Source organism: Crocuta crocuta, unplaced genomic scaffold (genome assembly GCF_008692635.1).
Source record: "Crocuta crocuta isolate KB4526 unplaced genomic scaffold, BGI_CrCroc_1.0 scaffold180, whole genome shotgun sequence".
Lineage (NCBI taxonomy): Eukaryota > Metazoa > Chordata > Mammalia > Carnivora > Hyaenidae > Crocuta > Crocuta crocuta.
This window is the reverse complement of record NW_027527549.1, coordinates 3,675,507-3,688,664: the sequence shown is the minus strand read 5'-3', so window position 1 is coordinate 3,688,664 and position 13,158 is coordinate 3,675,507. Positions and strand designations below refer to the sequence as shown.

The 13,158-nt window shown below is 53.9% G+C and overlaps 1 protein-coding gene across 1 annotated transcript in view; it reads right to left on the bottom strand.

The window, feature by feature from the left end:
• Positions 1 to 571: 571 nt before the first annotated feature.
• Positions 572 to 13,158, bottom strand: part of PTGFRN (prostaglandin F2 receptor inhibitor) — a 65,759-nt gene continuing 53,172 nt past the window's right edge. Inside the window, exons 7-9 of the mRNA XM_077767843.1 lie at positions 10,073 to 10,180; positions 5,523 to 5,828; positions 572 to 4,044 (exon numbers count right to left, since the gene is read on the bottom strand). Coding sequence (XP_077623969.1) covers positions 3,878 to 4,044; positions 5,523 to 5,828; positions 10,073 to 10,180 — 581 coding nt within the window. The 3' untranslated portion in view covers positions 572 to 3,877. The remainder of the gene's footprint in view (positions 4,045 to 5,522; positions 5,829 to 10,072; positions 10,181 to 13,158) is intronic.

The following is a 13,158-nucleotide window of genomic DNA, read 5'->3' as shown; positions in this document are numbered from 1 at the left end:
CCCACAAGCGAGGTTCGTCACCAGGGCACAGACCCAGCCCCTGAGGACCTCACAGTCACAGCAGCTCCCTGCCCAGGACACTAACGGGACCTGCAGGGGAGCGGGGGGCAGGGGCGGAGACCGGCAGGGAGCTGGGGCTCCAGAAGCCAGCGGCACTGTTTTCCCATCACAGGGCCTGGCACCTTCTGGACCAGTTTGGCTCCAGACTGGGTCATGAGTCAGAAAAGCCGCTGCGTTCCGGCAACGGTACGGCCACAGAACCTTGTGTTTGTTTCCTCATCCGCAGAGAGGAACAATGTCCAACTTCCCCCTTTCGTGACGAGACACCCATAAGGTCATGAGAATTCACCAAAGAATGAAGAGACCTCCCCAGGCCACAGGACCCTGGCCCTCGGCTTTCTGCATGGTGGGGCTCTCAGCCCTGATCCTGTTAAATCCACTTCTTCTATCTTTAGTGAAAACATACAAAGCTGCTGCAGGATTCAGCAAGATCAGAATTGGGCCGTGTTCCCTCAGGCAGAGGGGATGACAGGCTACCCAGACCAAGATCAAGTGCCTCACACGACTTCAATTTAAGTTAAACTTCCTTTAATGAAAAAACAAACGGTGCATTGCATAATATCTGTGGTCACAGTATAAAACAATACAATTAGTTCATGTAACATCAGAGATGGACAAAAATACACAAGACCCTTTCTTTGTCTACGTGAAATCTGGCAGACCCTGATGCGCAACGCTAATAAAGACAGAAAGTCAACTTTTTTGTTGTTTCCTCCTAGTGATCTGCGCACAATGTCTGTTGTCGAGAATTTGGTCGAACAGCAGAGAAGAACTTACCGAAATCCTCGATCCCTTCTTCCTCTGTTGCCATCGGTGAAGCTAAAAAAAGAAAAGTTTTCTGAAAGTAGCAAGTTGTGTAGTATTGCTTAGTATTCCTGCCCAAAAGGCTCAGTCTTTGGCTCACAGATGTCAGGGACAACATCATGGCTGCAGCAGTTTGCAAAGCAAGAAGCAAGAGCCACCGGGGGACGCGGACAAGGGTCTGGGGGGGGGGGTCCTTTCCCAGGATCTTAGGGGAAAGCCACGTGGGCAGGGAGGGAAACACGCAAATAAATACATTTCTCAATTAATATCTAAATCCAGTTGCTGAGTCAGAGTTCCACCGTGAAAAATCGGAAACGCTGTTAAAAAGTCAGAGTTTGCATTTCTTTTCTTTTTTAAAAAAGTGAAGAATGTTATGTAAACATTATAAAGTAAACAACTGAAAGTAATTTCGAGGCTTCTATCGGGATGTAGCTTAGGCTCTTTCTGGGAGATATTTTTATGCTCAGGGAAAACAAAAAAACAAAAAACCAAAAAACAAACCCAAACTGTATATAAAGTTTTTCGTTAAGAAGTGCAATTTCATCCGTGTGAACTGTGGCTAGGTTGTACTTCTGTTCACACCAGCGCTTCTGGCAGGAACCCCCTTCCAGAAAAGCACTTTGGGGGGGAGCCCTATTTGGTACAGCAAGAGAGTGTATCTCACACTTTTAAAAGAACGCACATTCCAGGCCACTTTCTGCCTCTGGATGGAGTGCGGTCCCTAGCACGACACCCTGGGACTTCTTCCTCCTCCGTACCGGCCCCTGGGCGACAGGCAGTGTGGCCGGCCCCACGATCACAGGGTGGGGTTGGGGTCAATGGCTTAGCAACCCCAGCCTCGAGCTACAGCGGCAGTTTGGGAGGAGAAGGTATAGTGGGTGAGCACCTGGCACTTTCCCTACCGCCGCGCATCTGGTGTGCCCCATCCACGCCTTTACGTATAGCCGGGGCCACCCGGCCATGCTCACGGCAAAGTGTCCTTTCCTCTACCAAGAAGGGCCAGCACTACCACAATCCTCAACTTTCTTTTCAAGGTGATGACTGTGTGGGCTCAAAGGGTACTGTTGTCACTAATACAGCACCTGTGAGTGTGTTCGCTCTTTCGTTCCTGTATACACAGTCATCTGGGACCCACCTCCTCTGAAACAGCTTCAGAGTTAAGAAACGACTGGTAGAAAAGACCCCCATCTAGAGCCATCCAGGCCTCGTCCTATGGTCACCCATGCTCTGGTGGGGCAGGTGCTGGACTCGGAACTCATCTGTGCCGCTGCCGTTAGCATGGCATCTACCAGGAGTGGTCCCCTAGGTGGGCGGGACGAAGGGAAGCAGGGTGACAATCTGCCGCTTGGGGTGACTCAGTGACAAGGGAAGAGTGGAGTACGGGCAGCACAGGGCGGGAAGTGGAGGGGATGATGGTGAGCCGGTGGGCAGGGCTGGGTGGGGGGAGTGTGGCTCGTCTGGCCCCTTGTGACAAAGAGCCGCACATGAATGGCCATCGTTTTGTATGACTTTATTGCTCAAAACAAACGAAGCTTTTTTCCCTTCGGAAGACAGAGCGGTGTGAGGTCCGTCAGAGCTGGGGTAAAAGCGCGCAGGATCGCAATGCAGGGCACAACTCACCAGTGAGCCTCAGAAAACCCACTGGGACGCTTCTGGAAGGCCAGTGCTAGGCAGGGGCAGACGCCTCGGGGAGCAGAGGGTCTCTTGTGGTCCGTGTCCTACTCCGGGAACGAGCCATCAGGCACGACTGCTCGCTCTCGGATCTACTCTGTAGGCTGTGCACACGGCAGTAAATTGCTGGTTTCCTTCGTGCTCCTAACAGGAAGTAAACATGCCGCAGAGCGTACCCTTGCTCGCTAACCCCCTGCAGGGGAATCTGACGGAGACTTGAAGGACTGAAAAGGTCATGGAAAATGCATGGCTCTTCCAGGCAATTTCAGATTCTGTGAAGTCAGTCAGTCAGTCTTGCAAGCAGCAATACGCCTTCACATTAAGGAACCCAAGCAGCCACGAAGGACGTGGGGTATGTGCGGGTGTCCCTCGGTGGCCAAGACCTTTGCCTCCCACTAAGGGCACAGGAGGGGGATGGAGGCGGCTTCTTCCTCTGGACACAGCCCCGGCACCCCGGCCTCCTAGCCCCAAGCCCGGGACCACTGAGCCTCAGGACCTTTTTCTGCTCTCCCTGGGGCCCCCTGAGGCACAGCGACCTCAGAACCCCTGGAGTGAGCGCCTGCTCCTTCCCTGTCCCCAACCTCCTCTTGCTCGAGGACCTCCTGACCGCCCTGGACAGAGGTGGCTGTGTATTTTTCTTCATATTCATTCTTAAGGCTAAGGTGGCGAGATAAGGTGCTTGGTGGAGAGCCGAATTCGAGATTTCAGGGCCATCTCAGCACGCTCACAGAAAGCAAATACAAAAGAAATGGAAGGGGGGCGGGGCAGAGAAGCAAAAGAGAAAACAGAAGAAAAAGAAAAAGAAAAGCATCTGGGCTCAGTAAGAAGTTACATACTGCAAGTTTAGGTTTCAAATGTCTAAACCCCTGAAAACACGGGGTGGGTAGGGTGGTCGAAGCCACAAAGAGCAACAGCGGCACGAATCCATGTTGTTGCCGGGCCGGGGCAGCTCCGTCCTCACCCCAGACAAAGAACTCTGGGAGCCACCGTCCTTGCTCACCGCATCCCCTCACAACCAAACACACGAACACACGCGGGTCAGAGCCATAAACCGGGAGAAGGAGGAAAAAAAATTAGACAACGGGTAACCATTAAAAAGCCGCAGCTGGGAACACACGCACGCGATTGTTCTACCGGAAAGTGCCGTGGGAAGAGGGGCCGTGTGCTGGTAAACATGTCTGCGCTCAGAACGTGACATGCAGAGAAGACAGAGCGCCAGGTCCCACCTGAGATTAGAGAGGACTGGTTTTTAGGGTAACACGCTTCGCGTTAAAAGATGGCGGTCCTCTTCCCGGCCAAGTCGCTGCCAGACCGGCCCCTGGCGCAGCTCCCCCGGCGTGGCCTAGTCCATCTCCATGGACATGAGCCGGCGGCGCTCACGCCTCGTCTCCTGGACCTCCTTCTTACAGCACCAGTGGGAGCTACAGTACCCAATGAGGCAGGACAGGAGCCCGATGACGGTGGACAGGCCCACGCCGATCAGCAGCGGGTACTTGAAGGCGTTCAGTACTGGCAGGGAGGGAGCAAAGGGGTGCCGGGTTAGTGGTGCGAGCAGATGACCTCGGGAAGCCCGCCACCTCCCCTCCGATCCCCCTCTACCCAAGCGGGTCTCCGAGGGGCCAGCCTCGCACTCAAGCTGTACCCAGCACTGAGGACAGCACTCGAGGCCGGAGGCCTCTTCTCTGCTCGCTTTGCGGGCAGATGATGCCCCACCAGGTTCTGTGGGGGAGAAACCAAAAACCAGGAGAAAGACTCCGTGTGATGCCTCTGAATAGCAACTTGCTTTTTAGGGTTTTGGCAGGAGATTGATTTTTAAAAGTCAGTATAAGGGCACTGTGCATGCAGCAGCAGATGCATCCTTAAAAAAACAACAACACTGTTCATAAATCAATTCCATGCATCAACTAACCGAAGTGTGCTCGCGGAGCTATTTTAAGCAGCACGGTAGTAAATTACCCAGGAAAGTGAATAATTGCTTGCTTGTTCGGGAAATCTGGGTTTTCATACGGAGCTACTTCAAGCAAGGAGTTTCGGAGATGCAAATAGGGTGTAAATGACGGAGTTTCGGGAATGCACACACACCCTACAGACCACACACACACCCCCGAGTCCCAAGGCCCTTCTCCCAGAAGCAGCAGCGCGCTCCAGGCGGGCTGGCGCTGGACACTGAACGCGGCTCGCCCTCTCAGGGACCGTTGCCCACGCAGAGCAGAGGGGACGGAGGACAGGAACAGCTAAGTCACCTCTGGACAAGCTGGGGCTCCAGTTCCAGTCTTACCCACTATGTCATCGGGGAAACACACTCAGAGGCTCCCCCTGACCCTGGGGGCATGGGGGCTCTAATTATCTCCGGGGGGCTTTCTCCATTAGCGTGCACTCGGAAACTTCATGCAGAGAAGGCAGGCTTCGCATTAGCTGGGGAACAGCAGCCCCCACTCTGTGATGTGTGGGGAACAGAGGGGTGGGAAGGGGGCCCTCTGGCCACCTAGTTAGAATGACTCTGGGGTCCGTGGGGGCCAACAAAGCAGGGAGCCCCCTTCCGGTTCCAGGTTCCAGAAAGCACCCCTCCATGCTAATGATACCAGTTGGATCCTCCCTCTGCCAAGAAGCAAATCCAGTAGGGCAGGAGGAGCAGGAGCCCACTCAGTGCCTCTCCTGGGGCCCTGAGTCTGCTGCCTCGATGCTGTTGTCTGGCTCTGCCTGGCAGAATCCACGCCAGCCCTGTGACACGTAAAGTGGGTTTGCACAGAATTTATAGAAGGATCAAAGATTCTCCAATGAGCCTTAACCACCGTTTCCCCGTGGCGCCTCCAGCACACGATGCCGCAGGGGAAGCAGCAAGGCCCGTTTGCCCTCCTTCTGCGCACCGCCCAGGCCAGGTCTAGAGAGAGGGAGCAGGCCGTGGGGTGGGGGGCACCTTCCTCGAAGGGTGGCCACCTGACTCGGTTGTGGCAGCACAGCACGGAGGCATGACCGCACATCCTTACCATCCATCTTCACGGTGACAAAGATGGGCTTGGAGTAGATCTCTGCCTCCTTCTGCCAGGAGCCGGTTGGGGACTTCACCCACGGGGTCACGGAGCAGTAGTAGTTGCCGAAGTCCTGGTCCTCGGAGCTGTGGACTTGCAGCAGGAATTCGAGCACGCCCACGCGCTCCAGGCTGAGCTCGCTCTTCCAGTCCCTCTCGGCCGTGGTCACAATCCCCTTGCGATCCAGAGAGGACAGGAGGGCGGGAGCCTTGTCCAGGCCGAAGGAGTGTACCGCAAACCAGGTCACATCAAAGGCCATGTCATCTGTGGATTATAGACCAAGCCAAAAGCCTGCGTCAGTGCAATGGGCAGAGAAGCCACATGAGGCTCACATGCACTAGGCTCACCAGGGGCCAGCGCTACTCTGTAGCCTTAGCTCTCACTGAGTCCTCGTGACCCCGCGATGACAGTTCTGTCACACTCCCCACTTGGCGGCAGGGCCAAATACCTCATTTAAGGTCACAGAGCCATGGGCGGGAGAATGTGTGGCCTCACCCAGGGAGTATGACTCCAGAGTCTGCACTTTTTTTTTTTTTAAGTTTATTTATTTATTTTGAGAGAGAAAGACAGAGGGAGAGTGAGCAAGGCAGAGGGGCAGAGAGAGGGGGAGAGAGAAAGCAACCAGGCTCCGTGTAGTCAGCACAGAGTCCGATGCTGGACTCGAACCCGCGATCCAAGATCAAGAGTTGGATGCCTTGACCGACTGAGCCACCTGGGCCCCCCCAGAATCCAGCCTCTTGATCCTGCTGCCATCACCCAGCCCAAGGAGCACCCAAAAGCGTCCCCCATAGCAACGTCCCTTGACATTTCATGCAAGAGCCCAGACTGGGAGGCCGCTAATGCGGCCAAGGACAAAAGGCGCGTAAAGTGAACTGTACGAGATTCAGAGTCATCAACAGTTTAGATCTCACTGCTCGCGGTGCTTTTCTTCCCCTGCAGAAGCGCTCAAGTTCAAAACAAGAGGAAAAGAACGTCAAGCTGAGAAAATCGAACCCAGTTTTAACGGTCCCAGAGAGGAATTCTACCGAATCTTAAAGTACTCTGCAAAACGAAGGCTCTAACAGCCTCAAATAAATGAAGATGGGCCCGTGAGAAAGAAGACTGGTACGAGTGGCAATGCTCACAGGACGTGAAGACAGCACGCGCACATGCCATGCGCCCCCTGCCCTCCTCCTCTGGCCGCTCTGAGCGGGCAGCAGCCTGGGACACGCCCAGCAGGCAAGAAACGACGGTGAGGCCACAAACACAGTTTTCTCTCTCTGTCTCTTTTCAAAAAGTTTTTTCATTTTTCAAAGAGAGAGAGAGAGACAGAGAGCAAGCAGGGAAGGAGCAGAGAGGGAGACACAGAATCTGAAGCAGCTCCAGGCTCTGAGCTGTCACCCCAGAGCCCCACATGGGGCTCAAACACACTAACCGTGAGATTGTGACCTGAGCCAAAGTCGTAAGTTCAACCGCCTGAGTCACCCAGGCGCCCCCACACTGTTTTCTCCTAAATTCACTTGACAAGGCTTTCTGTACATGCGTGAGAGCACCCCATTTCCGTTAAGCAAAAAGGAACATTTATTCATTAGTGAAAATACACTGATAACCTCCAATAGCACTACTTTAAGGCGAATTATATCTGGGCGCTTGTGTGTTAACAAAGAACAAAAGCAAAACGTAAGGCAAGACTTTCTACAGGATTATCCAACTGGTGCGCCCTTTCTAACCCTCTGAAGATGCTAAGGGCCAGGGCAAACGGGAAGATCGCTCTCCACGCCAATGCTCTGGATACCTGCTTTCCCTCCCCCTCACCCACTGTGGCACTGGAGCTGAAAATCTGATGGTTCCCAGTGGAGGCAGAGGAAGGGCCGTCAGCACCCTCATACCCTCCCGGCGCCGGGGCAGAGCAGGCCCGGGGATCATGGTCACGTGCTCAGTGCAGCCTCACCTGCGGGCACTGGGCGGTTACTGAAGGCAAAGGCACACTGTTGTCCCGGTTATTTGGGCTGTTTGTGGCCCAGTCCTGCCTTGCATCACAGAGCTGTGGTCGGTCTGGAGGGCCAGGCTCCAGGGCTGCCCTCCCAGCACCAGTACCGGCCACCCACGGGCCCCGGAGGCATGACTTAACTCTCCGTGACGTGGCTCCCCAGCTGTAGAATGATGAGGACCACTCCACCCGAGGTTGAGTTGACCATCTCCACAAAACGCTTAGAGCAGCACCTCGCATACAGAAGCGCTCACTAGCCGGCCGCCATGTGCATCCTTACCCCCACAGTGCGACAGACACGCTCTACAAACAGGTGCTTACGGGGAGGGCCTTATCACCTCAGGCTCTCGGTGGCTACCCCCCCTCCCCCCCGCCAACCAGGGGCTGACCGGGCTGGCTGCTAACATCCACACCTGTGCCCCCTTCCGGAGGACCAACTTCGGCTGACGGAAGCCACCCCCTGGAGATTAGGAAACACCCCTGCTCCCCGACCGCTCAGCCCCTGTGCAGTGACTGATGGTGGGGCTCTAAAAGCCCGTCCCTCACCCCAAGGAGGCCATGCTCTGTGGTACAACGGACGCTCCATGGCTCCCCGCAGGGAGTTAGGCTTGTTCTGAATTCACATCCTTGCCCGGCTCCCTTCCCTGGCTCTGCTCGACCCACGCACGCCCTGGGAGCACATCTTCAGTGAGTCACTTGCACACTTATCTCCGGGCTTTGCTTCTGGAGAGCTTGACCTCTGAAGGGCTGTGACCGGCCCGTCCCTCCCCTTCTCGGGACAAGACCGCCTTGGCGCTTGGCCCACGCAGGCGACGTGTCCCTTCCAAAAGAGAATTCCTTCACAGCCCGTCGGACGCCTGAGGAAAGACTAAATTACGGAGCGTGCTTAATTATTCAGAATCCTCCATCCACGCTGTCCAACGGTGCAAAGTTCTCGAAAACTGTGATCTGCATGATAACAGCCACCTAGAGCTTCTGTAATTACCCTGGAGGAAAAGGCTCTTATATTAAGGGCACGATTAATACGCTGGGACCCATTAATTTGCTGAGGATGAACACTGAAGTGATTTATTTTTGTATGTATCATAAACGACCTTCAAGGGTAAACAGGGCACCGATTTCTGAAAAGGATGTACCTCCCCTTCACCTGCCGGCCCCTTGGAGTTTCACTGCCGTTTTTTCCTTCTGAACCCCGCTCTGTCCCCCAGTCTACCGCACCTCGGCTCTTCCAAGGCCCAGGCACCCCACCCCACCCCACCCCCCGCACCTGGAGAACAGAGCTAACCGACGGGTGGTTTGGAGGCACTTCTCGGTTTTCTTTGATTTTCCTCGAATTCATCTTTGTCCTCCCTCGAAAGCTCAGCCGTGCTGAGGCTCCCCGAGAGAGCCACTCTGGCATCTAGCAGCTAGTCCCGGGGTGTGTACCCTGCGGCCCGCAGGCCAAGTGCAGCCCCACCGCCTGTTGTCAGCGGAGCTTTGCTGGGACACAGTCAAGCCCATTTGCTCACCTTCCGTCTGCAGCTGCTTCCACACCTCCACAGAGGTGGCCGGGGCTGCAGAGGCCACCTGCGCCCCAAGGCCAGAAGTACTTCTCGCCAGAACCCGTCACAGGACAGGACTGTGACACCTGCAGCGCTCAGCGGGCGTCCTGGTGAGCCTGACCTAAGGGGGCAGCCAGCCTGCCCTCTGCCCCTCGAACGGCCCAAGACACCGTGCCACTCCCTCTGGCTCGCTGCAGGCCTTCCTCACATTGCTGGCAACCCGCCCGGCGTGCAGAATGAAACCTGCCTCCAGTGCCTACCCTGGGGCCCCACTGCCAGCGGTCTCTGCACGGAACTGGTCATTTCAAACCCTGTGGGTCTAGGCGGACATGAAGAAGACACCGCCTGGTTCATGAAGGGGGCAGGCAGAAAAGGTGGAGATGCATGGCCCACCGCTCCCGGGCGTCCTGTGGGCAGTGCTAACATTTTTTTTTTTTTTGCAAAGACAAGGTTTGCCTAGATTTCCTGAGAATTCAAAGAGCGACAGCACCACCTGGTCACTCGCTGCCCATTTACTCTGCTCTGTTTCATCATAGACTTAACGCTACTTGATGTTCTAATACATGCTGACCCGCCTCCTTTTAACCAGGTTGCAAAGCTCTGTGAGAACAGACATGGCGTATTCTAAGGCCTTCTCTATTCCCAGTAGCTGGAGTGGAAGAAGCTCAACACAGCCCTGAATGAATAAGTGAATGAAAGCCAAGGTGAAGGGGCTGGACCCGGCTGGTAGGTTTCAAACCAGCTGGACTCGGCCCCGGAAGTGGCCCACTGATTGCTGGATCCCAGTGTCTGGTCGTGTTTCTGAACCATCTGATGGACAGAGGCCTCCGTCAACAAGTATGGACTGAACACCCACTGGGTGCCGGGTCCTGAGCCAGGCAGCCTGGGGATTAATGGACAGTCTAATCCGGGACCTCCAGGTCTACGTAACAGCAGGGGTGGCAAAGGCGCGTTCCGAGGAGGCAACACGAGACAGGAGGGAAGACAGAGAGATGTACCTGGATCCAGGGCTCCTCCTTCGACTGCGATGATGCAAAACAGTTTGATGAGCTCTCCCCGGATGACCGACGGTGTGTCTGAGTGCACGGAGGCATTGAATACAGGGCCTGGAAAACAGTGACGGCACTAATTATTCCCGTTCACATGTGGGCTTAAATTCCATGTGTGGCGCTCTCGTGGCCACACCTACACGTGGCCCGCCTTCCTGGAACTGGGCTCGGGGGCAGGCGGAGGCTGCTTTCCTTCTCTTCGGACGCGCACGCCAGGCACGGTACAACGGGCAGCCCCCTAGTTACCACCGCCAGAGAACTCTTCCTAAGAACTACTTTTGCTTCTGGCTCTTCCCATCCCTCTTCTCTGATGCCAACCACGGTCCCATTCGAATGCCACCCCACCTGCCAGCCTGATACAGCCTGGGTTGCTTCTGTTTCTGTACGGGGCAGAGCGGCCTCGCTGGGCTGGGGACAGGGGGCTCTGCCGTTAGGAGGCTGAGGTCCAGTCAGCAGACTGACGTGCCAACAGTGACGACACTCTGTAGGGGCGCTGCGGGCACCACAGGCTCCAATCTGTCAGGGGAAATCGAGGCAGCGTGGGTATTGCTTCAAATCACTACCCACACAGGATCGGTCTTGCACACCTTCCTGAGAACACTCAGTCTGATTTTCAGTTTGCTTTAAAAAAGACCTGTTTCCTTCTTCCCAAGGCTGGAAGATGTCACTACCCAAGCTGTGCTAACTGTACAAGGCACAGACGTTCCCAGCTTTTGAGTCGTGAGCATAAAAATAAGCAACAAAACAGGAAGTATAAAGAGTGAACACATAAAGAGAATTTAGTGCTAGAATTTCATATTTGCCACAGAGTCAGTTAGTGCATCTGACTGTAGGTATAATTGCTATTATGCTACTTGATTACTAGACATAAATAAGTGACTTATTAAATTATTTAAGAAGTATGCCAGGACGCCTGAGTGGCTCATTTGGCTGGGTGGCCGACTCTTGGTTTTGGCTCAGGTCATAGTCTCCCGGTTCGTGAGTTTGAGCCCCACATTGGGCTCGTTGCTGTCAACAGAGAGCCTGCTTCGGATCCTGTTTCCCTCTCTCTCTCTGCCCCTCCTCCGCTCATTCTCTTCCTCTCCCTCTCTCTCAAAATAAAAATTAAAAAATAAAATAAGCTTTTACAAAAGTATGACTTGCATGGCTGCTATCTGGCTCCTATCCCCTTTACTCCTTTTTAGTCCTCTGTTTTTTAATTTAAAAAAAATTTTTTTAACGTTTTGTCTATTTTTGAGACAGAAACAGGGCATGAGCGGGGGAGGGGCAGAGAGAAAGGGAGACACAGAATACGAAGCAGCAGGCTCTGAGCTGTCAGCACAGAGCCCAAGGTGGGGCTTGAACCCACAAACTGTGAGATCATGACTTGAGCCGAAGTTGGACCCTCAACTGACTGAGCCACCCCAGTGCCCCTTTCTACTCTCCCGTTTTATGTGACCATATTACATAGCTTTCAGACAACCTGATCCAAAGAGCTCAGTATTTACCTTATCCTAATTTCTAAAATCTCAGAACAGGCAAACCAGAAGAAGGTTCTAGAATACCAGTGCTATGGGACTTCCCTTGGGTTTCCTGGGAAGCAGAAAGGGATGGCCTTGGACAGTGCTTCTGAAACTCATCTGAAGCTAATATTGTCATTAGTATCTTTTCGATCAGAACCAAAGAGGAAGAAGTTCTTTTTGTTTTAACAGCTAAAAGAAATGACTGAGAAAGAGCATAAAGGTTGTGCAAACCAATGAGGCAGAGTCAAAAAGGCTGTATTTCCACTTCACCGCGAGTGGAAAGATGAACTCCTGGGACTGCTCTCCTCACACCTAGTACGGAGCAGTCTGTCCTGCCGGGAGCAAGGCGAAGGGCGGGTGTGGGAGAGTGCAGCCCAGCGGGGTGGGGCTGCCCTGAGCAGGTTGTGGGGAGAGTTCAGACAAATTGCAGGGCAGCAGGAGGGCATCCACTCTGGGGGCAGGGTGAGAACATCGTGAAATGGCGGTCCCGCACATGGGGAAAGGGACGAAAATAGAGAGAGCAGGGAAGTCTGACCTATCTGTGGACAGCTTGCCCTTCAGTTAACGGGCCTCCCAGCCACAGTTCTCACAGTCCTGTCCACCGTGGATTTGCTCTACCTCCTGCAATGAGGTAGGACAGGATTGAGCCAGAGCCTCGGAATTAATGCCCGGGGGGTATTCCACGCCACACATGACCGCCAGGGAGTACGTTAGTAGCAGCCAAGGTGAGCAATGAGGAGCACATATCTTCTCTGACTAGAAACTTCAGGTAATAAACAGGGCCCCACCATGGGACTTTCGTAAAGTGCCCAGCCCTTTACCGCAACATGGTAATCCAACAGGAAGCTCCTCATCGTGGAGTTGGGGTTCCGAATTGGAAACCACAAAGGAAGGCTTACCGATTTGGACAAATTTCACTCTCTTCTTTACAGTTCCAAAGAAAACCCAAAACTGCCTCGTAGGTCACAAGTTAATGGCTGTCACTTCCCCCAGTGGCTGTGGCTGTGGGAACAACGGGGCGTTTGTGCTAGGGCTCACCATGCGGACGTGGGTCTGGGAAGGGGCCTTTACTGTGAACCATTCACGGCAGTGCATTGCCTTCTAATGAAATCAACAACTCGCAGTGAATATGGGTCATTATCCCAGCCTTGGAAATATTTTTATTATGGTCAACTTCTGGGGTAATGCTGTTTTTGTGAGGGAATTTGGTTAACTTCACAGATGACAGACTGCGGCACAGAGAGTTCAAGTGAGCCGCTGGAGTCACTAGATGTCCCCCGGTCCCTAGTCTGCAGACATTACAGGGACCACACTCAGCTTCTAAATCCAAACACTGAAAGGACCATGTTCCAACTCCAGCCCCTAAGAAGCCTGTAAACCACAGTTTTTGTGAGAGTCCAAACTGGAGGCCATCTGCATGTCCGTCAGTCGGGCAGTCGCTAACTACATTTTCTAGGAGGTACAGTCATCAAAATTGTTATTTACCTAGAATTTGTTTTAACGTGAAAAATGTGTCTCTTACATGGTTAAGAG